The sequence below is a fragment of the Sylvia atricapilla genome, chromosome 6, assembly GCF_009819655.1.
Source record: "Sylvia atricapilla isolate bSylAtr1 chromosome 6, bSylAtr1.pri, whole genome shotgun sequence".
Lineage (NCBI taxonomy): Eukaryota > Metazoa > Chordata > Aves > Passeriformes > Sylviidae > Sylvia > Sylvia atricapilla.
In genome coordinates this window covers 61,138,949-61,165,811 of record NC_089145.1, presented here as the reverse complement: position 1 = coordinate 61,165,811, position 26,863 = coordinate 61,138,949, and the positions used below count along the sequence as shown (strand labels likewise).

Here is a 26,863-nt window from a genome sequence, read left to right as displayed (position 1 = left end):
CAGCTTTGTATGCTGAACATGAGGCCATATGGTGTGGGACACCCCTTTGGTCAGTGGTGCTCATATGTTCAGGCTGTGTCCCCTCCCAGTTACTTGTGCACCCCCAGCCTGCTTACTGGTGGTGTGAGGAGCAGAACACTTTTTGACACTGTTTTTATCACAAATCCAAAATATATTACTGTAAAGCTACTGTGAAGGAATGTAACTGTATCTCAGACAAAAGCATATATATATATATATATATACACACATGTATGTATGTCTGTATGTAGTTCTGTACACACCTTCTGTACTGTACTGACCCCGTGACCCTGGCCATCATTGAACAGCTCTGTCAGTCTTTTTAGAGAAAAAGTGGAGTAACTCCTGATCTTGTTGGGGTAGTCTGTTTGCAAGGCTTGGTTTGTTTGGGGAGAAAAAGTTTAGTAAAAAATAATTACAAAATGTATCTTCACTGCTGTAATGAATCTCCATCTTCATTGCATCAGTGTTACTCTTCCCCATGCGAGTAACAATTCAATCTTCAGACCAGTCCCAGAACTCTTTTAATCAGCAGTCTGCTACAATGCTGTCATGTGTTTGCACATCTGCCTTTTCCAGTGCCCTACTTGTTTTCTATCAGAAAAGGCATCTACTGACTTGTCATGACACATCAGCATGTGCTGTGTTCATCTTACTGATCTGATTTTGTATGTTCAGAGAAAACACAGCAGTCTTTGCCTCAAGACCATCAAGCCTACTGGAAAATGGCAAACTAGGCTTTTTTATTTCTCTCTTGGCATAGGTGGTATGGTATTGCTGTGTGCTGTGATTTTTAAGAAATCTGTTTTGTTATGTGTTGAATTTTTGGAGCTGTATGGTAGGCTTCTGACAACAGAAAAGCGTGCTCTAAGAGCAATGGGAATTAGAGATGTTACTGAGATCTCATTAAGCTAAATCTTCTTTATATGTTATGTTTTAGAAAATTTTCATGAGACCCATGGCAAAAGAGAAGGAAGGCCTGTTGCTTTTGATGAGACAAGGGTGATTATCAATGCCCACTGAAGCACTTTAGATTTGAGATTAGTCTTAAGAATGATTTTTAGCAGTAGGCAAACAGTGGGGAGCTCTGCAGTATTTTATGTTACTTGGAAAATATGAATAAAGAACGTTTTAGCCAGAATATATAGCAAGTTGTGAATTGTTCCTGTGCCTTGTATAAATTTGATTAAATCTTGCTGCTCAGAGCATTTTATAGTCCTTGTTGTTAACCGAAGAAAATAAGACGCAGTTTTCATAAAAGGAAGCTCTGCTGTTGGGAAATAAACCCTGCATATATTTTTAAAAACAGAGGCCCCTTTTGCCGCTCTGTAGGTTAGTGTTTGTCTGCTCACAGCAGCTCTTGTGTTTTGTGAAGGAGAGGGGGGTGTTGGAAGGTGTGTGAGCTCAGTCTGTGTACCTGGGCTCTGTGCAGCAGAAATTGTCCATGCAGGTGGTGGATGTTGAGATGTCTCTGTGTTTGACTGACATAGTGCAGAGCAGTTGGACTGAACTGACAAGTGGCTTGGTGTTTTGGTGAACTTCCCAGAAGAATGCATCTTTTCCATTCATCTTACTCTCTAGTTCCTGAGCTTCATCATTGGAAGTCAGAGCTTGGCCTGCCCTTTTCTGTTTGTTCTGTTGTAAAATTATTCCTATTTCATGATAAAAAATGATGGAAACCTTGAGTCTGCAGTGACTCTGTTGCAAATACTTTTTTCCTATTTCTTTATCCACTGGTACAGTGTATCAGTCCAAGCCAATCTCTTTTTCAGTAATAGCTCAGTAATAACTCATTCCTGGATGCAATAGTCACACAAGTAATTTGTTTGTCTTCCTGTTTTGTCATTTTTGATTTGTAAACCAAAACATCCAATTTATTCTCCACCATATTTCTCCAAAATTACATGCCTTGAATGCTCACTTACTTGATTACATGAAAGCTTTCATCTGTAGAGTTTGGCTGTTTAATTTGTATGCTCATGGTTATTTTGTCTGAATTTGGAGTTCAGCTTTGAATGCACTGCTTTTATTTTACTCACATTGTTTTTATTTTACTCTCTTTATATATTTTACTTTGGATGCATCAAGGATTTCTGTCAAAATCTGTATTAAAGTATTTTTTATAGTGCTTAAAATATTCTTCCTGTTTTCTGGTGGTCCCTGCCTGTGCATGCTCTTCCAAGACATCAGCTGGACCATTTGTTCTTTTTTGTGTGTGTGCATGCCATTTGGAGATAAGGTGGTGATTTAGATGGTAGAAACCACAAAGAAGAATTTTGGCTTTTGTGAGACTTTTGATTTGAATGCCTTCTTTCTTGTTGTTTTGTTTGCTCTCTGCTTGCATACCCCTTTGCCAGCAGAACAATTACAATATTCCCCCTGTTTTTTATTATTGACACTGGAGGGCATAGGAATAACAAGCATGACAAGGACAATACCTCTGCAGTATTCAAATAAGTATCTTTTGTTCCTACAGAAGTTTCAGAAGTCCTGCAGATTTCTATCAACGTGAAGAAATCTGGGACTAATTACCTGAGGCTGTTGACAATCTATAGTTTATTTGGTATCTCTGCTCTGAGGTTTCTGTAGCAGTTTTAACAGAAGGAGACAAATTCCCCAAAACTCTGATATGTTAATGGTAATACTCTTCTGATTAATGAGGTTAGTGAATAGGATAGATTAAAAAATAAGAATTAAATTCCCACCTTGTCGTATAACTTCAGTTTTGTTCCAATATAAATGACTTGGTTTTTAGTGATTGCTGATAGGGAATCTATGCCTTCCAGCACAGGGATTTCAGAAAGATAGATTTGATTTTGGCAGCTCAAAGTGACAGTATATTATAAGCAAATACATTGTTATTCTGGCAAAAGAGGAATGGTATTAGTAAAATACAATAATCTCAGAAAAAGTGGAGTCAGGTTCTTGGGCAGAATAGGTAAATGTATACATTTAATGAAGAGATGAAGGGGAAAAATAAACAATTGTTTAAATAGAGAGGGAAAATTACTCTTAGAAGATAAAAAAATGTGTAAGCTCATTTCTTAAAAAAAACCCCAAAATACCCTAAAACCATCTCCCCTCCAAAAAAACCCCTTGTTTGCTTTTGTTTTAGAAAATCTAATGAGGCCTCTTAAGAACTATGGAATCGCATGGTGAGCATATGTTTTTATTTAAATCAAGCTTCTTTTCAGACGTACTTGGTATTGTGTTGTGAAGCTCAAGTTTTTGCTTTGTTGTTTCAGCATGTCTATGGGTTTCCTGATAGAAGAGACTGCCCCAGTGGTGTGGAGAGGGCTGATGGTAATGTCAGCTGTTGAAAAATTGTTGAGACAGGTAAGGCTTAGTCATGTATTTCTGCTTTGAAGTAATCAGTTATTTTAAAATGCATTTGACTGATACATGAGTGTCCATGACATTATTTCACATGTTAGTGGTGAGCATTTTTGTGTCTTGGTCCTCTTAAATTCAGGTAAAGGGGAGAGTTGATACTTCAGTGTTTACCTATCCCTCTGAAACAGAGCTGTTCTCTGCCTTTGATGAGTAAATTACCCCAATTTGCCTTCCTTCTCATTCCTTTTCATGTTTCTATGTGCAGTTGTTTTAAAAAAAAAGGCATTTTGAAGTTGCCTAAGGATTTGAACATACAGGTATCTGTGCATATCTACAGCTGTATTCCTTTATGTGCTTGTTAATTCCCCAGCACTAAGAATTCTTGGATGGCATTTAACGTGACAGGTACAGGAAAATGGTTAGCTACAGTCTCTGTGTAATGCAGATAGATTGTTAGTTAATAAATTTTCTGGCATGTAAATGGAGGGTGACTTCTTTATTCAGTGGCAGATTTTTTTTTTCTTTTATTATGAAGAGATCTGTGAAGTGCTAATGAGACAAACAGCTGGAAAAAGTGCATTAAAGTTGCATGTTTAGGCTTTGAAGTGACCCAGATTGTTCAGAGCTGACATCCATTCTACTTTAAACAGCCTGGAGATCACAAGGTTTCTATGTCTTCTTTAAATGCTTCCAAATATTGTGCTCCTTTAACAACTGAGAAGAATTATTTTTTCAGCATTTTTCCATTTTTACTGAATTCTCCTTTAGCACGGATTTTAGAATAGTGGCACGTAGTGCTCTGCTCACAAAAACCACACACCTGCCAAAATTTCAGGAAGAACATCTTCTCAGGGGGGTTTTCCTCACCCAAGATTTAGGTGGGTTAAAGTCCTTGGCCCTCTAAAAGCCCCGAGTTGTGTCGGTATAAAAAGCAGTCTTCAAGGTCTGTTTTCAGGTTTCTGGTGATGTTTATTATTTGATATCTCAGAATTTTCTCTGCTCCCAGCCGAGGTCTGGACAGCAGCTGGGACACGAGGTGGCTGCCCACAGATGGGATGTTCCCTTACATTTATACAGATAACTACATGTGGGTTATTTACTATTTTGTGCCAATGCCCAGTGCCCACACTAAAAGTGTCATTTCTACTTTGCTCCAATCCACTCTAACCACTTTGTGCCATCACCACCCCAAAAGATGGAGGACAAGGAAGAAGGAGAAGTACATGAGGTACCACCCAAATTCCCCCATCTTGTCCCCATTTAACTCTATTCTATGAACCCTAAAATGTCTGAATTTTGTATCTTCTACTGTGCTAAACTGCTGTTTTCACCTCCCAGTGGTTTGCACCTCTCTCTGTGTTGGGAGCCTCTCCCATGGATTAAAATCAAACCTGGTGTTTTCCTGGGCTCTGTGCCAAGGTCTCTGAGCCCCTGGACCAGCTCCACACCCCCTGTCCAGGGCTCAAATTCCCTTCCTCGGGTCCCAGGCCATCCAAGGGGATGTCCTGGACTCCAACACATCTTTGTCTAGAATTGACCTTTAAAAGTCAGGGGTATCCGTGCCAATAACTGCGGAGACCATTCTGACCTCTTTATGTGCTGGTTGTGCTGGCTGGCTCAGGAAAGCAGGATGTAAAACCTTGCAGGCAGAACTCCAGTTAGCACCTGCTGTATTGGCACGCTGTGCCCGTGAGGCTGGCGGCTGGCAGGCACTGCAGTGCTGTTCCTCAGGCAGCGGGGTCCCAGATGGGAAGCGTGTGCCAGCATCCTTGTGCAGGGTGTGGGTGATGCTGTGTAATGAGCTCCCTGCTCCCTAGCAACCAGTGCAGTCACATGCTGGCCAACCATGCTGTGGGAATGAGACAAGCCCATTAATGCTCAGGGCATCACTGGTTTCCCTGGCAGTGAGACCTAAGCTGTGAAAGAGGAAGGCTTTTCGGCTGAATTTCTCCTGCCCACATGTGTTTTACTTCTGCATCATGACCAGGATAGGCTTAAATCTGAGCTGGAAAAAGTTTGCATCTTTTCCTTTGAAGAGAAGCTCACAGATGACAGGGAAAATCAGTGGATCTGTCTGATGTCCAGGTGGCTTTAAGAAAGGAAAGAATGTGTTTTCCAGACTGAGATGTGCTATTTTGTTTTGAAATCTCCCTTCTGCACTTACCAGCAGTCTCAAGAATGAGTTAACTCTAGGACCAATAGTTTAACAACTTTGGACACCTAAACAAGAGAGAACCACAGCATGTGGTGGTCCTTTTAAAGATATTATTTTATCATTCTATTTTATCAGTCTATTTTATCATTCTATTTTATATTAGGGAAGGTTTTGTGATCTGTTGGAGACTTCTGAAATTTTTCTTGTTTTCTCTTTATCTGTTCTGGTTGGTCTTAGCTATTACCTCTTGTTTAACAGGATAAAGTTGCTTGCAAGTGTAAAATACTTCTGCTTGTATTTAACTTTCTAAACCCATATTCTTAAAAATAGCTTATCTCATGAGCTGCATACAAACCATTTAAATTAGCTCCCTAATCTAGATTTGTAATATAATGTAGGAAGTCCCTGTGCATTCAGACAAGCTGATAAAATACTAAGTTCTTAAAATAATTAATTCAGCCTGATAGAAAACAGATGTTCCCAAACTTTTGCCCTAAAATACTGGTGGTATTTCATATTTGCATTTCCTGCTAAATGGTGGAGAGGTTTTTTGTTTGATAGCATCAAGACTATGCATATAATCTGTGAATAATTTTGGATGCGTTTTCTTTTTTTCCATATGAAAAAATCTGTTTTCCAGAGTTTTTCGTGTGTCAGATACTGCAGTAAAGCATTTGAATTGCTTACTTTCCAAAAATCTGTAACGAGGACTTGTTGACTCATAAACATGTGTGCCTGAGTGTTTAAATGCTTCTCTTGGAACTTTCAAAAATTTATGGAATGCTTACTTTGTTAAATGTAGTTGTTAAATATATACATAATGCTTTTTGTATATACTCAGTGCATGTGATCTCACTCTTTGTAGTACAGGTTTGTTGAATAGTGTCAGACTGGCAGATAACAGGCAAGTGAATATTGAGTAGTGACTGCTTGGCATTTCTCTGGTTATGCATCTCTCATGAGCAAGGATGGTTTTCTGCAACACATCATGTTGTTCTGCTTTAACAGAATTTGAAAGAAATGTGCCTTTTCATACCAAAGTTAACAGTTTAGGATACTGTATTACTTACATTGCCTATATATTGATGTATGTGTATCAAATTGGTATAGAAATGAAAATATATGGCATATTGATTCTGTAGCAAAAGAATTGGTCAATAGAAAAGAAGGAAAGTGGTAATTTTAAGCTATTGAAAGAACAAGAAACACAGAAGAAAATTATTTTTCGCCTGTAGCGAAAGTGAATTGCAAACAGTATTGGAACATTTGAGCTTTATAAACCTATTCATAACTCTTTCTGTTAAATATATCTCTAGTTTATATGTCTTGAATTTGCCCAGAATTTTGTTGTGGTTGAGAAGTGACTTCTTTGTTAACATAATAAGATGTGCTATAGGCCCATTTACACTTTAGAATGGTCTGTCATTTACCTGGATTTTAACTCTTATTTCCCTGTCACAGTCATCTTCATGTAAAAAGTCTTTCACCTCTGTTCACACTTCTTTTGAATCTTGCTTGCCTGTAGGTGAGAGAGAAGCTTTAAAAAAATTACTCTCTTCTCTAAAAGTACAATTATGAGTCCAGGTAGGGAAGCTTTAATAGCTGTCCAGTGTCATCCATAGCACTGGGCTTTTCTGTGCAGTTTTCACTTCACTTGAGAAGCTGCCTACTCTTTTGTCTGGTCCCATTTATTTTGTTCCTTCACTCTCTGTATTGACTCAGAGTGATGGTATTTGGTTCAGATCAAGCAGCCTACCTCAAAATGCATCATCTTGCTGTATTTGTTGTGGGAGTGACTTATGATTAAACTTTAGACTAAGCACAGTAAAGATATGATTTTTTTTTTTGAGAGCTGCCTACTGTACTTGAACAGTAATGTGTGTGAAAAGCTGTTGGAATAAGTATTAAGTAGGCAGCTAAGAACCTTAGTCATGCAATGATTATAAAAAAAAAAAAAAGGCAAGGCAAGCAAAACTAGCTCTCTGATTTAAACTGCTTTTTCAACAGGGATTTCAAATACCACTGCCACTGCCCCATACACTCTGTATGGCAAGTTTTCTGGCACCGTCCTCTTCTCTGTCTTAGGACATCTCAGCAGTTGAGTGGCAAAGGAGCAATTGGAACGGTGCAGATGCAAACCTGCTGTATATCTTGGAATATATTGTGGCAATTATTGTGCCAAAAGGCTCTGAGAAAGGAGGTGGCACTGTGCTGACTGCCAGTTTACTATCTGCTATATTCATAGAAGTAATGTGAATGGACGGGGTTTCCTGTGTAGGAGGTAATCAGTAAAACTTTTAATATTAAAGATAGCAGGTGTTGGTTTCTCTGATCTTGAACTCACTATCTTATTCTCTGTGTGTTACCTAGTTGAACTATCAGCAGAGAAGGAAAAAACTTCAGTATTCTGCACACCAGTCTGCTTCTCTTTTAAAAAACCAAATAAAAAATGTGACTACAGATAAAATGCAAGTGCATATTATATTATGTAATATTCTCCTAGTATCTTTGTCCTATTGATAGATAAAGTTCTAGCACTATTGGAAGCAAGTGCTGCCTACACAACATGGATTATAGGCACCAACAATTCTGTTTTGTGTGAACAGTCCCCTTGAAACTAACCTAGAAGTCTGCTCTTTTTTCAAGGCATGAATCTCAGGTTAATTAGCACCCTTAATAGATTTCCTACACTGACATGACATTTTAACCTATGTTTTTGCAGGCTAGTCAGATCTTAAGAGGCAGGACTCTTGTATTTTTCCTTATCATAGTTTTCAAGAATATCCAGAATACTTTTTGCATCTTTGGTATATTACAGCTATAAAGCAGAGCCTCAGTGCTGCTGAGTGTTTGTGAATCCTAAAGGTTCCTTTGATGTGCTTGATAAGGATGAAGCCATGTTCCCAGAAAGATGATGAGATTTTTCCTGCAGTGGCTTAATTCTGAGTCCCTAAAATGCTCTTATTATCATCAAATTGTAGTTCCTTCAACTCCTTCTTCCTGCTTATTTTAGCACCACCTCAGCTTCTGTTTTAGTCAAGGTATGTATTGAAAGAAAACTAGAAAAACCCAGTTTCACTGGGAAGGATATAATTAGAAGGGACAAATACAGGGAAGCTAGCAGAAAGCAAATTACATAAAACCTCCAATGCAGAGCCATGGCACATCAGGAAAAGGAAGTGGAGTCTTGTGCTTTGATGCTTGGACAGGCTTTGTCCCTGTAAGTCCATATTGAAAACCATAAATTAGCAGAAGAAGGGTCAAAGTTATTTTATTAGCTAACCCAGAGCTGCATAGGGCTGTAGTCTAAAGATTCAGCCTTATCCTTTAAAAAAATTTGAACTCAGTTTATGTGATTATTTAATCTGTACACACTTTTGAAAATTTGGCTAGCCATCAGGACTGTGTGTGCTGCTTTCCTTCAAACCACTCACCTCCCAGAGGTAGTGATGGTAGTAATTACATAATGGAGTGTGTGAATGTATGTATGTGTACTTGGACCTTCTTTGTAGCATAATTCTGTTGCTCAGTTATCATACATGGGTAGTTGTAGAGTATATCAAGTGGTCACTGTGAAGAAAATTAACTCTACTGCAGCCAGAACCAGCTGCAGTTACAGTTATGTTATAGGGAATAGAGAAGATATAGATGGATAAATAGTCTTTAAAATATTGATCAGACTATGGGTTGTGAGGCCTGGGTTATTTCAAGAGCCTGTATGAGAAAGCTGTCATAAAAGCAACCGTTGTGTGAATAGAACAGTAAAACTTCATGCTTAAAGATTTGAGGTTAGGGTGACTTGGAAACAGCAGCAGTATTTAATTTTTGGAAAGCACGTACTGTGGAGGCTGTATTGTTTTGGCTTTCTGATCAGTCTGAAGTGACTCATCTCTATAGAGGAGATCAGAGATAGTCAATACTGCTTTTGTTTGAGTGACATTACTTAGTAAATTCCTGTAGGGGAAGGGAATACAGGTGACCTCGTCCCTGCTAAGTTACAGCTGTGTTAATTACCTAATTACAGCCTTGCCCTGATGAGTCACAGTTGTATCCAGTAAAGATCAGTGTGATAAAAGGGAGTGGGGGAGCTGGGGAGGGGAGGGTCATGAAGGAGGAGGCATCTTGAGGAGGAGGCAATGAGAGGGTCATGAAGGCTCCTGAGGAGAGAGAGCCACTGCAGTGAGGTCAGTCTGGGGCTGCAGTTAGGGGCTGTTGTTGGAACCTGCAGTCACAGTCTGGCTGGGCAAAAGCCTGCAGTCAGAGTTTAGCTGGAAATCAGCAGCAGTCAGAGGCTGCAAACCAATCCCTGCAGTCAGAGTTCAGCAGGAAATCAGCAGCAGTCAGAGGCTGCAAGGGAAACCTCCAGCAGGAGCTTGCTGCAGCCAGAGTCAGTGAATAGTTGGAGTTAAGATTACTAAGATGTAAAGAGGTGTAAACCAGAACCCTTTTCATGCTGTGATAAACAAGAAGTCTGTGTCTCAGCTCATTTCTACTCTCTAACAAGAGGGCTGCTGCAACAAATCCTATGTGTAGTTGCTATTATTTGGGAGGTGTGTATGTAGTTATTGGTGTCATCCTTTCCACCATGTACATTGGGGAGGTTGCATGTATAGATTGGGGCCAAAATTTCTTTAGGTGTGGTTAATTTAGCTACATGTTAATGCTGCACTTGAGAAGATGAAAATAGATAAGGTATTGGGAGCAAATGTATTTATACCTGGTAAAATAGCTGCCATGCTGCCATTGGCTGTTTTACTGTGCACATTCTAGGCAGCAGAATGTTCTCTTTATGGTGTCTGTATACATCAGTCCAATCTTGTTTGGCATGTGTGTGCATAACACTCTTGTGTTATAGCTCATAAATTCTTCAGCCTCTAAATTTTCACTGCCTTGTGTGTCTGTGTGTATAAATGCATTTCTTATAAACAGAACAATGGAAAAACAAGGGGAAAGCTTTCCACATTAGGAGGAGCACTGTGTATTTGATTTGAAGCAATAAACAAGAAGAACATAGTCAGTGAAGTAGTTAAGTACTACATGCTGGGCCATCTGCCTGATTGGTTAGTGTGGTTTCCTGAGAGTTGTCCTTCAGCTTCTGTTTGTGACCATGTATTGTCTTTTGCCTTACATTTTTGAGACCGTGGAGATTTTGTTCTGTGTTTATTCACTGTTCAGCACTGTAGTAAGTTACTATTTTTTGTGAGAGTTGCAGAGAACTACAAAGACTAGTATTTACAACTTCCAAATAAATATAAACATTTTATTTGTTACTTTTTTTATAGTTACAAAACAAATTTATAAAACCTTTTCTCTTTTGAGCACAATTTGTGTTCTTTGGTCTCAGTGTCCGTGCATTTGAATGACACGTGTTAAGAATGCCTGAGATCAGTGTGACTGTATCACTGCAGTTCCCCATGACTGGTATTGAACAGCAAAGAGCCATCAAGGTGATACTGAGGGGCAAAGACACGCTGAGGAACTGGGTTTATTTTGTTTGGAGACAGTTCAAGGGAGCTGTGAACTGCTGCCTTGAGCTGCCTGATGGATACATACAGAGGAGATGAAAATAGATTCTTTGTGGCTGTGCACATTAATAGCACAAGAGGGAATGAATGAATGTTGCAATATATAGTAAGAAATGTGAGGGGGTGTTGGTGGTTTGTTTTTTACAGTTGAAGCATGTTAGAACAGGTTGGCAGTAGAGATTCTTGAAACGCTTTCTTAGAAGATACTAAGAACTCACTTGGGCAAGAATCTGAGTAACCTGGTCTAAGTTGTTTCTGCTTTGTGCAGGCAGAGGTCCCCGAGGTCATTCAAACCTAAGTTGTTCTGTGGATCTGGAATTAGCTCTAAAATTGGCATTCCACTGCCTGTGTGACTGTCAGTCTGTAACTCCATTAAAGCTCAGAGAGAAGAAAATGGTTCTGCCCATCAGGAATCATTGGTTGGAGCACTTAGTCAAAACCTAAACTGAATGTAGGTGTCTCTGATATGAGTGCCTTAATCATTAAGTGAGGGAGTCATGCAACTAAGTGTTGCAGTCAAATTACCATGTTTCAGCACAGTGACTGAGAAACTACCTTTCTTCAGTTGAAGTTTTCTCTTCAGACTCTGGAGATGCTGAGGTGGAGGCATAAAAGTCAAACACAAGAGCTTTATCTCTTGAATGAGCATCCTTCATATGAACTATGAAAAAAGATAGAAGAAATACAGGTTTGTTTCTTCTATCATACCTCTTTGTAGAAGTAACTTGATCTAGGAGAGGTTTGAGGCACACACTGATGTGCTCTCAGGCACTAAGAATTGAGTGGGGATGGCATAAAGAAGTTTTGCTGAAGACTTCTGGCAAGTTTTTTGCATTAGCCTTAGTAGTTTACTATCTAGGGTGCAGGCCTCTATGAAACTCAGACTAGGAGATCTGGCCGTTCTCTGTAGTACATGGAGAAGCATACACTGCCCTTGTTTCTTTGTTTAATGTTGCCATCAGTGTCAGCCCTGAGTAATTTAAAGCCTAATTGGACAAAGAAGAATTCAAAGATGGTGGCAAAAGTCATCTTAAAAAAGCAAGCGGGATAAATCTTTTATGTCAGGTTATTTTAGACAAAAGGCAGGCAGGAATGAGTGCAGGAGTGGATCCTGGAGACATGAATTGAAGGCTGCCATGTTTTTAAGGGTTTCTTAAACAGGAATACTGATGGTATTTATTTATATGGAAAATTTCAAAATGTGGACTTACAGGAGAAACCTAATGGCACTCTTCCTCCTTTTTTTTTTTTTTTCCCCCACTAATAAAGGGATCTGTTCTTTCTTTCTGGCTGCTGTAAGTTAGATGCAAAAAGGGACGTTGGTATTGTTGCACTGAATATTGGAGTGCCTCAGCAGTTGGTGCCTTGCCTGCAGGAATGGAAATTTAAACCAAAGCCTAGCCTGGAGCTACTGCATACCTGGGGTGGTGGGAATACATCACTTGTCATTCCCAGTGGTACTATTTGAGGGATTATTTTCCCCTCCTGGATTTATCTCCACACTCTTCTGCAGTGTCTGAAGATAAGAGGTGCAAACCTTGGATTTTAAGGATAGCAAAAACTTGGCATCCTTTAGGTGTATTTCTTCAAAAAACTGGCAGAAAGTACCCCTTTGGCTGTGTTTCTTCACTTACATGGTCAAAGGTGAAATTATTATTATTGCAGGCAAAAAACTGTCTTATCAGTACAAAATTAATGAGACAGTATTGGTGGATGGGAGAGAGTAGTGAAATGGGGATTAACTGAGAATGGCATGTACTGGGTCAGGAGGAAGACAATAACAATTTGATGGCTCTGATTTTTTTGTAGCTATATTTTCAGTGAATTTGAAAGGCTGCCCAGAATAGTAATAGTGAATCAATGCTGGAAATTATCCTTATTGTAAATGTAAAGAGCAAGTGAAGAAGGAGCACTGCTGGGAAGCCAGATGATTCTGTGTGGGTTTTATTTTTAACACTTTTTGGTTTAGGAAGGGAACTCTGTCAAGAGATGAACATTGAAGGCATTTAACTTGCATTATGGCACTGAATTTTCAAGACAGGAAAAGAGTGAGATGGTGCAATGGGAAATTTTAGCAAAAGGGATAAGAAGCGTAAATAGCTCTTTGTTTTTCAGCCTTTTGTAGTCTTTTCATGTTCTAGTACAAATGTAAGAGTCTATGCACACTTGTTTGTGTATCAGCAGAAGATATGTATCAGAAATATATATGCTTTAGTGCATATTAATACTGTTTTCCTCTTTCTGTGTTTTGTGTTCTGGCAAATATCCATCCATCTTAGGGTACTTGCTAATTTCAAAACTGACATGTGTTTCACAAAATTCATGTGTTTATCCAATTTATCTCCAAGCAATTGAGGCAGATAGTCAGTAGCAGATATTTACAGTTTACATTTCATAGAACTAAACAAAGCTGCTCGATGTATATGCTTGTATTATAAACAACAAAGATCTAGGGTTTGGCATATTTGAAGTGCATAATTCTAAAATATAGTACTCTTACTTACAGTGGAAAATTTGTCAGCTTTTCCACCATTTAAAAATGCTTCTTCTGTTTTGAGATGCCTCAGCCAGAGGTGGACATAGAGATGGTTAGTTCAGGCTAAAGTGTGCCACCTTATAGTTTTGGCAAAGGGAAAAAGTTAATCGAAGCAATAGGAGCAGTTGCATCTTTAGGGAGTTGGAAAGCATTTCTATTTTTATGATCTACAGTATGGGAATGAAAAGATCTGGACATTTCACCCCTGAAGAAAAGATCATTGGTATTATGTATTTGTTCTGTTTAGAAAGGTCCTCTGCTATTGAAAGTATTCTGAAAAGAGGAGCAACAATCAGTAATAAATAGTGACTGAACTGCCAGTGCTAAAACTGCACTAGGATATGCCACTAAGACTGCATCTACAGCTGGAAGATGGCAAGCAACTCTGAACTCTTGTGAAATTTTTGTTAAATCTTTAATGAGCTTTCCTTTAAATCAAGGAAGGTCAGGTTTCAGTTTCTTGTTTCATCACTGAAATTAAGGAAACTGTTTCAAAGGCAAGATAAGATGACCCATTCATACCTTCCAAAAATTTTTTTTTTAAAGTTGTTATACTCATTTTTTGTTACATTTATTTTGCTGGGACTAAAGGACAGATAAACTAGTTTCTTTTCCTTCAGAACTGACTTAATTAATGGAAATCTCTACAGTAATTTCTACACCATGGTTCAGCTATGATGTTTGATGTTGATGTTTAGAAAAGCCTGCTGCAGGAATTTGTATAATCATCACTAATTTGCTCATGTTAATAATCACCTTGAAAGGTCCTGTCTGTCCAGAGAGAACTGCCTTAACCAGTCCCGATCAGTATGTACATATATTTAAAGGAACTGATGGTACTTCCTGGAGACCAGAAGCTGAACCTTGATGCAGAGATGTACTGTAGCCAGTAGTGTGGGAGATGACATAAAGCTTTCTTTCCACTCCTCTGTCCCCCAGTTAGAGTACTTCCATTGTCACCTTTGCCTTGTGTGTTCCTGGGTGTTATGGGGTGGGTGTGAGTGAAGGACTGTGGGCTTGATTCTTTTTGTTTCCAGCTGAAGCTACAGAACCTGTTTTCTTGCCTTTCTTCCCTTAATGAATCGGGATCCATACAGCTCCCTGTTGCTTTATTGGCTTGCATTAGCAGCTGATATGAAAAGGGATTAGAGTTGCTGAAAGGAATTGACAATCATAGAAAGAAGTGTTAAGAAAACCAGAAAAACTCCAAAGCATTAGCCAACATCTTACTGTGGAACTGGAAGCATTTGGAGTAAATGTGTTTTACATGTCTTTGAGGATTAAAAAAAAAAAAAGGCAAAAAAAAAAAGCCTAACAGCACAGTGAGAATGTATTTACAGCAAACATTTCTTGGCCTGGTTCCTCAGCTGTCATGGTTCTGACTGTGCAGTTACTGCTGCTGTGGGAACAGGCTGGGAGAGGGTTCTCTCTGCTTCCAGTGGCCTCATCTCACACCCACTGCACAGGTATGCTTGTGTTTGTGCTCCTTTGCATAAAAAAAGCCAAATGCAAATCATGCAACTGTTCTGCTGGGTGTGTTGACTAGACTGGAGGAAATGGCAGAGAGCTCATAGTGTCTCAAAATGGCTCTGCTGGGGTTAGGGTTTTTTTTCTTTTTTCCCTCAAGGTTTTAAAGGAAAGTGTTTTGAGGTTTAAGGTTTCTCTGCAGCAGAGTTCAGAACTTTGTGCCTGAATGGCATCCAGCATCATTCTTGGAAAGAGGTAGTGACTTAATGATCTGAAGTGTTTGCTAAACAGGAATAGTGGTAGTAGAGGAGTGAGGGAAAGAGAAGGCACTGCTTGTTTTCTTTTCTAAATGAAACTTCGATTATTTATGTAAACTTTTCCAAAGAAAAGTAGACACCTAATGCTACTCTTCTGCTTTCTCTGTTCTTTTCCACGAATAAGAGGATTTGTTTGTTTCTAGGTGCTGTAGGTTAGATGCAAAAAGGGACATGGGCATGGCTGTGCTGTGCCTAAGGGGCTGGTGTCCTGCCTGTGGGTGTGAAAAGTTAAACCAAACCTTAGCCTGCAGTCACGGCCTGCCTGGAGTGGTGAGAATACATCATTATCGTTCTCAGTGGGGCTGAGGGGTCACTTTCCCCTCCTGGAGGTACCCTCAGACTCTCTGGCAGTGCATTACCAGAATAGGTGCTGTATCTTGGAATGCTGAAGTTTAGAGCTTGATGTGGAATAAGTCAGTGGGACTGGGTTTGCCAAGGGGAATTAAGTGGTGCTGAAGATGTTGGGTGAGAAGCCCATAAGGAAAAGCCTGTGGGCTCACTTTCTGTCTCTGTCCTGGATTTCAGCACCCAAGTGTAACCTTATTGGTGTGAAGATTTAAAGCCAAACCTGAGCATCTTCTGTTACGTGCCAAGACCCTTCTTTGATTCACAGGCTTATTCTCTGTTCATGCTAACAGCCTTGGAAGCCTGGATGTGAGAGGTGCAAGTTGAGCTGCATTAGCAGTTTAGCATTTCAGGTGTATTACCTGCTGCCCTGGGGAGAGCCCTGCAATCACAGGCAGCAGTCATAACCCTCTGCACCACAGCTACAGATGCAAGACTCCTGAGGCCAGGACTGGATGTGTGGAGGGGGAGCATGACCACATCTGTGCAGGAAATGCAGTTCAAGCTTTAGCTTTCTAGGTGAATACCTTAGCTGGCCCTGTATAGGATCATGGTGGCATCTGTGGCTTTTGCATTTTTGCTTGCACAGTTTTATCCAGCCCAAATAGCACCTACCTGGGAGATGAAAATTGACATATTCCCATTCATAGGTAGGTTCTCTCATATGTCTAATTGTGGTATTAGGCAGTTGCTATTATAACAGGAGAACCACAGGCTTTGTGAATTTGCTTTTGGTTTGATTTTTTTGTTTCTTAAGGGCCAGGTGCTCAGCTTTGTGTTGGGTTGAGTGTTGGTAGTGGCAGGTGCATTTAGAGAGTGCCTGCTACATTGGGCTTGTAAGACCTGCTCCTGTCTACAAATGTGTGTATAATGAATGGATCCCAAATGGGCTTCAGGATGAGATTTTATGCTCAATGGAGATCGTCTATTTCCCTTTCTGAGCAGTCAGGATGTTTGAGAGAATGTGTAGGTGGAGCTAAGCAAAGCTGCTTTTGGAGCAATTCCCCCCCCCCCCCCCCCCCCCCCCCATTTTTGTGCCTTTCTTTTTCATCTTTTTGATCAAAATAAAAATGGACCCTCTCTACCTTGGAATATTGGTTGAACTTTGACACATTGTTTAGCATTGCACATTGATTTTGCTTATTAAACAGCTATCAATGTAACTGTACAAACAGCTTTTAAAAATTAATATTGAAATAATATGTTAAACTGATTGCACAGAGTTGTTTCTTTTCTTTTAATAATCCAGCTTGCATTCTGGCTGTTGGAGGCTGACAGATTGATCCTTCACTCAAACCACCCTCCCGTATCTATTTTGCTCCCAGAAAATAGCTGCAGATATCCAAGAATAGCAGCAGGTTTTGTACCAGTATTCTTTGTAGAAAGTGATTATTTCTCACATCCCAAGTGATTGACACAAACGTAAAGTAATTGTGCTTAAGGTACCAGAGATTAGTGTCATGGGGCTTTTTTCCCCCCCTCCCCCTCCCTAACAAAGAAAAAACTGATTTTTTTTGTACTATTTATGAAGCTGTAGGAAGATGTTTCACTTCTTCCTATGTTTTGCTCCATCAATAGTATCTTTTAAAAGAAAGATTATGTTCTCCTAGCAGAATGCTGCCTTTGGAATCCAGTTCTTACTATGCAACTGAAGTGGAAACCCACTTAAATTCTTTTTCTGCTAGATTTTTTTGTTCTGTATTAAAAAAAAAAAAACTATTGAATAACAACTGGAGCTAAAGAAAAAGCTAGGAAGTGAATAAAAATATGAAGACTCTCCATTGCTTGGCACTAATCTCTGGGTGTCCCTGAGACTCATGGTATCAGCACCTTCATCAAATAATTTTAATTAGGTTTAGAATACAAGTGCTAACACTTTTATTGTTGCAGATTCGTAACTGAGGACGCTGGTGAATGCAAAACCATGGTTCTGTGGGCATAGCAATTATTTTGGCAGGCTATAATTTGACACTTTAACAGATTGTCTGTTGTCTAATTCATAGTAAATGCTCTTACTACTCCAGGAATCACATCACACTCAGCACATCTTTAAATTGTGGCTATGGTATTTGTGTGACAGCAAAATATATATAGTTTTAAAATTTACTCGTTGTTGTTGTTTTTACATCTTGTCTGTCTTTAATGCCCTTTCTGTGTCCTGCTATTTGTAAGGACAATGTATATGCAATTTTTCTTGCACCTTTCTGACCCAAAGGCAGGGTTTTTTTGACAGAGTACATAAACCAACTTCACATTCACAGTGCCATAGTCATAAATCTGCTCTGTTCACTCTCATACATACTCTTGCTTACATTCTTTTCTCACAGTCTTTCACCTTCTTCAATCTTCCTGTAGAGTCGGAAGGTTCTATATTTTGTGCAGCCTGGTTGTTCAGTGTTGATTTTTGTGCTTTGAGATCATTCAAGCAGACTTTCCCACACTGGCTTCATTTGCAAGAGGTGACTTTTTTGAATTCAGTGACTGCAGAAGGTATACTTACAAATTTAAGTACAGAAATTTTGGAGGACAAATTTTAGTATGTACTTGTGAAAAACAGGTTTTTTAAATAAGAAGAAAACCAGCATTTTATTGTTTAAAATTTATGTTTCAGTTCCAGGCTAGTTACTTTAAAACCTGGTAACTTCTCACCAGGCAGAAAATTAAGTCCTATATTGAGATTTCCTGAGTTTTGGCCTCTGTTCAGTGGTCTACATCTAATTGATTCTATTTTAGTTTTTATGTTGCACTATTTATGGTAATACTGGAGGGTTTTCTTCACCAGCATTTTAAGTTACTTGAATAGCACCTGTCATGTTATGTTCTTCAGTAATCCTTTTTCAGAAGGCCTTAAACTGGCCTTGGTAGAAGTTCCCTTTTTTGTACAAAAAAATCATTGTACAATGTAGTTGAGAAACAATTTTCTGACGTTTTAATCTAATGATTTGTAGTTTAACTGTTGATTTAAAATCACTGTTTCAGTGATGGTCATTAAATAGTACCTACAACAGTCTGTTGTTACCCCAATAAGGAATTTATACTTTTTTTCCTTATACCAAAAAAATGAACTGAAACTGAAGGAAGTTAAGTAACATACAAAGCAATTTAGGAATGTTGCTTTTCATTGCATAGTTTAAGTATTCAGTCTTAAATTATATATTGGCTTTTAACATCATTACAGAAGTATAGGCTGAAATACATATGGGCAGTGGGCTTATTAAGCTTCTCCCTTTTGGTATTTGTTGCCAGCACTTGTAATATTTCCTTCTGTTGTTGTTTTAGGGAAAATCTGATTCAGACAGCTTATATAAATTTTATGAACTTAAGCTGGCTCATGATAATACTGCCTTAAAAATGTGGTGTTTGGCTTTGGGTTTGATAGCTAAACAATGATTTTGTATTTGTGTATTAGTAAGGAGAGTTAAAAGAGAATTGGTGGTTTAGATGATATTTTTAACGTAGCTGTATCAACCTGGTGATTAGTTTAAATGTTATGCTAGCCTAGTTTCTTCTAACTCGTTTACCTTTACTTAAATTCTGTGTTTAGTTTTATTGCAGAAAGGCATAGGAGTAGACACTCAATTTTTCTGTGTTTCTTTTCTTGTTGTCATTCTTCAGCAGCTGAGCTACAGGCAGTTGTGTGTTGTAGAACCTGGGAAAAAACCCAATGGTGTATTTCTGAAGAAAAGGTTCTGCAAATCAGGTGTTGCAAACTGTGGTTCAGGGGTATAGAGAGCACCAGACCAATAATCAGTCTTGTGAAAAACGAGATTCACTTTTTGGTAGATTTTAAGAAATAGGTTTTAATAAAAGATAAGACAATTAGGAGATAAGGAAAAAAGCAAAGTGCAGCTGGCTGCGTGACTTGGCATTTAGCAAAGTCCACAAACTGCTATTTCAGAGACTTTCTTTAAATACCCTTTCTGTTGTATCAATCTGTTGAATATTCATATTTTTCCATGAACTAGTTTCCATGTTCCAGGGACTGTTTTGCATGGCCCCTCCTTGGGTTTGCCTTTTTAGAGCTGTGTGTTTCTTGGCTGTGTCTTCATTATCACCTCCAGATTGGGCCTTGGTCCGTGCTTTCTTCAGATGGGAGATGCTGATAGTTGGTATAAGATGGTATAGATGCTTATAGCGGAGTCTTCTTTACATGTTCACTGGGTGTTATCCCAGCCAAACAGACAGTTTAAGCATATAACTTAGCATATAACTATATCACTACAACCACTCTGCCTAATTTGCTTTACTAACAGCAGAAATAAAAACTTACATCCTTACCACAAAGTTATCAATCCTATAGCACACATCTTGCGAAAAGCCAAGTAGATAATAGTCATTTATAACAGTCTCAAGTCTGCATAACAGAAGTTTGCTTTCCAAACTGTCATCTTTTAGAGAACAGACCCTGGGAAATGGGAACCGCAGCTCACAAAAGCTTCGTAGTAACAGCCTGAACCTATAGGAAGAGCCTTTTATATGTGGTAGTGCTGATAGAGTCTTCATCAGAATTATTCTGTGTCAGTCACCCCCAGAGATCATTCCCAGGCTCTTGTGGACGTTCCAGACTGCCCCACAGGTGGGTTCCATCCCTTCAAGCTGATCTGATATTGACTGGGCTGACTGAAGAAGCTTGGTGTTGAGTTGGTCTGAACAGACCTTCCCGTCTCCTGGAACACCACACAGGGAATAACCACCTCTTCATTATTGTTTTCTGGCAGGTCTTTAGTTTTGTTGGTTATTCAAATAAGGTGACAGAAAACTTCAGGTTACTGTATTTGCCTTCAGTTCTTAACATTATTAAAAGCCAATAGGGAGGAAGAGGAGGAGGCCAGTTTCTGTTTCAGCTGTTGAATTGAGCAGCACTCTGCCATTCTTCCTAGGCACTTATTTCTAGAAGTTTCTCTTCACCTATGTGGAGAAAGACTAGGAGAATTTCCTCCTCCTTGTGAATGTCTTTGTAACAAACTCTTCTTATGCTTCACCTCAGTTTCTTTTTGAACTTGGCAGAGCAGACTGCTCATAAATACCTTGGCGGGAATTTGAACTGTTGCAGTGCAGCTGTTTTTAATGGTGTTACGTTGCAAGGCTTTGAGACTGGTTAAGCATCAGAGGACAAATCAAAGGGGCAGTTGTGTTTGTTCAGAAAGTGTCGAGTTGTGTTAAGTGCTGTGGCATATCCTGTTATGATACTAGCAAATAGAAAGTTTCCATTGGGACTAAAAAATCTTCTGGTTTATGTCTTGGGAATGTCTCCTTTCTTTAGCAGATACTTCTGAAAGTACATTAAAAAATTAGATTAAAATGCCATGTTTCATTATACTGTTCCTAAATTATCTGTTTGCTTACCTTGTGAAACTGTTTACTTGTTCCTAATGTCTTTGTGTATCTAAGCAACATCTTGTAAGCAATTCTTCAAGGAATTATTTTGAAATACCTGTTTTATCTTAAAATACATGGTTTTAATTTTAAATGCGTGTATCTTATCTTAACACATAAGTACATGTGAATAGGTATATAAATCTTCATTGAGGAACACCATTTCTTACCTTCACTTTGTTCAGCTCTTTGCCTGTATTAATTCATTAACATACCTACCAAGTATTTAGGAGAGGAGGATGGATCTGGCAGGAAGAGAGCTGAAGCTGCCTGCAGAGTAGCTCTTGCTGGCTTTCCAATGCTGGTGTTCAGAGTTTGGCTGGTGCTGCCAAGTCTGCACCTGCTTAGTGCTTGATTGTAACTCTGCGTGTATTCCTCTTATTAAGCACAAATAAATAATACCTTCTGTTATTTACCAAACAACCCAACATGAGGATTACTTCAGAGTAGCAATCCCTCTTCTATTCTAATGCTCTATCATTTCTGCCTCATGCAGAGAGGATGCTCAGGCTTCATTCCTCAGCAGAAATGTCATCTATATCTCTGTGTTCTACCTTGGGTTTAACTCGCTATTTAGAACCCCTACTCAAAATGCATATCTGGTATTTTGATTATGGATTGTCACATAAACAGAATGATTGATTCAAGTAATTTACATAGAAGCTTTTGTGGGGTTTCTGAGCAAGGGAAAATACACAGAAGCACATGGCACTTAATTACTTTGCTTAACAATAAATGTCAAGTTAAACCTTTTTAAAAAAAGATGAATGCTGTGCTTAAGGAAAATGCAATTACATTTCTATGCTTTGAAATGTTTTACACACTGTATACATTAGAGGGGCAAAGACATTAACACCTCTGTACATGCAAAGGTGCTGACAGATTTCAGATGCTACAAGGCAGGCTTTTGTAGCCCTGTCTGCCTATTGCTTGCAAATGTGCTGTTAATCTGAGCTCATTTTCTTGTGTGAAACCACATTTGCATACAGACACACTTCTTGGAACTCATTGAGAACATGAGGACAGTGGTCCTGATTTGGTACATTGTTGCATATAAACAGGATTTGCATTCAAATTAATGTTTTATATCAGAGCCTGATTATGTGTTCCATTTTAATAATGTTGAATTAATGGCAATAGTAGATTTCAAAAAGCCACCCCGGATTTTATGTTCCAGTTCTAACTTTAATTAAAGATATCTTTCTCCTCTTGCTTTCTGTTACGCTGCGGTTTAGTAACAGACCTGGAATTTCTTCTCCGGTTAAATAAAGTTTACATTTCTATAACAAATTATCCAAATTACATTCAATAATGGGTTTAATAAAAGATCTACACGCTGCTGTACTCCTGTGGGAGGGTGATGGAGGAGCAGCTGAGCGTTACCCAATCCTTGCAGAAGAGAAGCAAGAAAGAGGAATCTGCAGTGAGAAATGGGGCTGCAGGCAGTGTTCCCCAACCCAAGTCTGGGCAAACCTCTGTGTCTAGACACTACTGCTCACTACAGGGCAAATAGACCAGCTCAGTTCTTGCCAGAAATTACAGCTGTATCGTTTTGGTGCAGCTCTCCCTTCTTGCCTTGAATGATGAGTGAAAAAGAGGAAAAGGAAATTTTGGGGACAGTTACGTGACTACATTTAAAATAAAAAACAAGGTTAGTTTCAGTTAGGAATGGTTTTCCAATCTAATTTCCCCCCTGACTTTCAGCAGCACCAGCAGTGGCATGGCTCAGAGAGGTTTGTTGAGGGTAGTTCTCTTACATAGTCTGTGCTTAGGGACCTTGGCATCTTTCCAATGGCTTTTCCTGAACTTGTGGGACAAAAGCCTGTCTTCCTCCTTACTCTGTGCAGTGGCAAGATGTCCTCTCCACTGCTGCTGCAATGGTGTCACTTCTCCATTTTTCTGTGCTCAAACTCATAAGTATTGAAACAGAGTACACTTAATTTGATGGGCAGCTCATTTCTTTTTCTTTTCAATCCATGAATTTGAAGAAAATAAGAGATAAGATGTTTACACTGCCATAAAATAAATAAAGCGTTATAATTTAATTACACTATGTGTTAACAGAGTATTTTTCCTGTTGCCTAGCAATGAGATTCACCATGTGCTTAAGACTCCCTTATTAACTTCAGTTTTCAAAGATTTATAACTTTATTAAAATTATTGTTAGGACAATCCAGGAGATGCTTGTTGGATGTTATGGGGTTGCTGCCCAGGGAAGCTTGAGGCAGAAAGCTCTGGTGCCTTCTGGTTTCTATCCCCTTTCTCCCCTACTCCTATATGAGGTAACTTTTGGAAGTAACTTCTTGAGCAGAACTTTGCCTAGCCTGCAAATCTGAATGTCTTGGAAAGGCTTTGAGCTGCTGGTGTTTGCAGTCACCTCCAGTTGTGTTGCACAACTGCGATGCTTTGGACACTGGATGAGCTCATGGAATTTGGAGAAGGAGACTAGTGCTTGAAGAGGTTGGAGGAGCAAAACACTGGATAAGGCTGAAAAGAAAAACTCTAGGTGAAGCCCAGAAGGTCACTTTGTTTCACAGGAGAAGCTAGCTTAAAGTTGTGCAAAACCAGACAGCTTTTAGCTTGAGGAGAAAATATTTTTCATTCCAGTTACCCTCTGATAAGGGTGGGATTCGGATTATTTTGTACTACTCCACAAGGCAGTGCTGTACCTAAAAGGACTTGAATTTGAGCTCCTGGAGAAAAGGGCTGAAAACTACTAAATATCCAAATTCTTTTTTCCCCAAGAATATATCCAAGAAGCAAGTGTTTTTGGCAGACAAAGCGATTAGAAACTGTGTTAGAATGATAGTAATGGTATGCCACTCCTAAATGTGTTCCAGACTGCATCTTGCTGCAAGGCAGAAAGCAACAAAAACAGTTTATTAATTCTATTTTGTAGAAGCGTTTAAGGAAAGTGAATATGATTGCTGGAATTATATCTGTTGTATATATAGATGGACTTAACAAAAGGTGCCAGAATCAGGCTTCTTGAAGATGTGGGAGGGGAGAGGTATTTTGAATTAATCCATTAATCCTTTTTAAAAACTAAAACTGCCTATATCTACCTAGCATCTCAAAATGGTTTTCATTATTATGAAAGATGCAGATTTTGCATATTGAGATTTGTGCATGTTACTTACATAAGATCTGTGTGTTTAGTTGCAAGTCTTCAAGGAATGTGGCTTTATCTTGTAACTACCACACCTATATAATTTCCATTTGTCACCTTTATAATGGTTGATTTTTAATTAAGAAACACAGAAATTTGAAGTTCATGCCTTTATGTGAGCAAAGTAGTTTTTGTTGGACAAGGAGACATTCATCAGCACTGGAAATTATCTGGTAAATAACTAAGCAAGATTAGTTAAGAAAAGTAAAGTACAAACCGGATTTTTTTCCAGATAGAACAGCTTCTCTACCCATGATTGTTTCAGTATGTATATTTTGCACATATACATAGATATTTTTGGGGAGTTATATGGTCTCAGTATGATTATGAATGGTAATTGATTTAGAAGTCTGCTAGAGGTGTGTCGTTTTTTTGACAAAATGACATTAGACTATGTGGATATTAGACTACATAGATCAATATCCAGCGTGGAAAAAGTGCAGCCTTTGCTGTTGTTAACATAAGTGCCATTTCCTTTTTAGCTACTTAGGCATGGTTTAGTGTTCCTGCAGCCTCTGTATAGAAAACAAGAAAAGGGAGGTGTGCCTGAGAGTCCTTAATTTAGACTCCTAAAATCAGAATTTTCAGCTAACCTTTCTCATCCCTGTTCTCTCGTAAGTGCTCTGAAATCTTCCTTAGCGTGCCTTGAAAAATTCCATTTCTCCCTGTAGTGCATAGTGGCTTAATGATGGGAATTTCACGTGCTTCCCTAGAAGATCATCATCCATACAAGAACTGAATGAAAATGAATGAGTGTTGCCCTGACAGGGTCTAGTATTCCATGACAATAACTAGGGAACTGGCAAAGTGTTGATTATTTTTTTGCTGTTAAAATGATGCTTGATGAAATGTATAAAATACAGTGTTGTAGTTTGGCATTTTCCTGTTTTAAAGCAGCACCTACCGTTGTATTTTGCATATGTTGTATGAATCAGAAAATACCTATACTTGATCTAAACACTTATAATTGCATTATATCTGTTGGGAAGTGTTTAGATCAAGTATAGGTAGGCTGTCCATTATATAGGGTAGGCCCATGGTAATTTCTGTTCTCATTAAGAAAATATTTATCTCGGTGTATCATGCTCTAGGGAGAGGTTTTTGGCACTCCTGGAAAGTCTGTCCCAGTAAAAAAATGTGAGCAATCACAGCATTCTCGTAATGGAGTCTAATATCTTTAATAGGTGCTCTCATTTGATGTCTAGCAACTGTTAAACTTTTTAATTTTGGGATGTTAATAGTGTCACTGTAGAATTATACCTGGTGATTTTAATTTAACAAATCTGGGGTGTTCTGGTTTTTTATTTTTCTTTTTGCCCGACACCTCTTTTTCCAATACTGACAGCTCTAACTTCATAACAACAAAACAGAAAAAAAAAAAAATAGGCAAAATATGTATGTAGTAAACCATGTAGTTTCAACAAGTGATAAGTAGGAAAGTAGTCTTAAATTAATGGCAATAACTCCTAACTGATATTTGTTGCACAAACCCCTTGTTTTTAGGCTGAGTTTAACTTAACATTTGCTTCTAACCCATGATTAAGCAGCTGCAAAGTGAACATCTTAAGTTATTGCTAATTTGGGGGGGGGATTAAATAATAATTATGCCAGTGAAGTTAATAATAAAGTTGCACTCATAGTTTTGAGTGATCAGCAAAGATTGTGTCTCAGGAAAATAATGTTTTGATCCTATGCTGAAAGTGTGACTAAGAGGACATCTCAGTATTATTCTTTTAAATGTCCTTGTTTCACTTGTTTACATGACAGGAAAGGGGGACTGCACTGAAACACAAAGTGCCCTACATAAAAACATTTCAATCTACACATGTATTTGTATTGTTGTCTTCTAGGTGGACTGGGGTCAGCTGGACTATTTAGTCATTGACATGCCCCCTGGGACTGGAGATGTACAGCTGTCAGTCTCACAGAATATTCCAATTGCAGGTATGTGTATTGCTTGACCGTTTCAGAGATTTGTAGTTAATTAAGTTTGATGGCTTTAGAAAAATCTTACTTTAAAACACCGAGCAAGAATTACTTTTATTCTTCTTTCCAGCATGCTAAGAAACTGTTTTATCAGTTGTGTGGTGTTGGAAACATTATCAGTGATTTTTAACGTGCTAGCATTACAACTGTGTGACTTTCTTTTAAGGTAAGTTTTGAAGAGGTGGAGAAGTCAACTAACTCCTGCAGGAAAGACAGTCTTTCCAAAAACTAAGTTTTGTAGTAGAAAATTTCTTTCTCTGCACCTACTACATAGTAAAGAGAATAAAATAAAGTAGTGATTCATACCCATTTTCTTAGATACAGTGCCTAGTGTGTTGCATGTGTCAGTAGCAAAGCAGGAAGACCTTTAACTCTCAGGGTTTTAAGAAATGAGGTGAAATGTGACTGGCACAGCAGTTTTTGGTAAGGTAGAATTTAATAGAGTAATGTACACAAGGGCAGTAAAATTATGCAGTTAAAGGCTTGTGGCTTCATTAGAGGCTTTTTAAAATACAATGGGTATTGATAATTTGTGTTTACCTCAGTGCACCTAAATGTCCTGATTTAACATAGAAAAGGTCATTAGACTCTTCATTTTCAAGAGATTCTTGTGCCCTTTCCTCACAGAACTCT

The 26,863-nt window shown here is 38.7% G+C and overlaps 1 protein-coding gene across 3 annotated transcripts in view; it reads left to right on the top strand.

Moving 5' to 3' along the window:
- Positions 1–26,863, top strand: part of NUBPL (NUBP iron-sulfur cluster assembly factor, mitochondrial) — an 80,097-nt gene that overhangs the window by 25,514 nt on the left and 27,720 nt on the right. For 2 of the 3 annotated variants that reach the window (XR_010743893.1, XM_066322136.1), the window contains 3 exons: positions 3,137–3,176; positions 3,267–3,357; positions 26,095–26,188. Coding sequence is in view for 1 of the 3 variants with exons in the window: in XM_066322136.1 (XP_066178233.1) it covers positions 3,137–3,176; positions 3,267–3,357; positions 26,095–26,188 (225 nt within the window). In the remaining 2 variants the exon portion in view is untranslated. The remainder of the gene's footprint in view (positions 1–3,136; positions 3,177–3,266; positions 3,358–26,094; positions 26,189–26,863) is intronic. The other variant, XR_010743892.1, reaches the window with a different exon arrangement.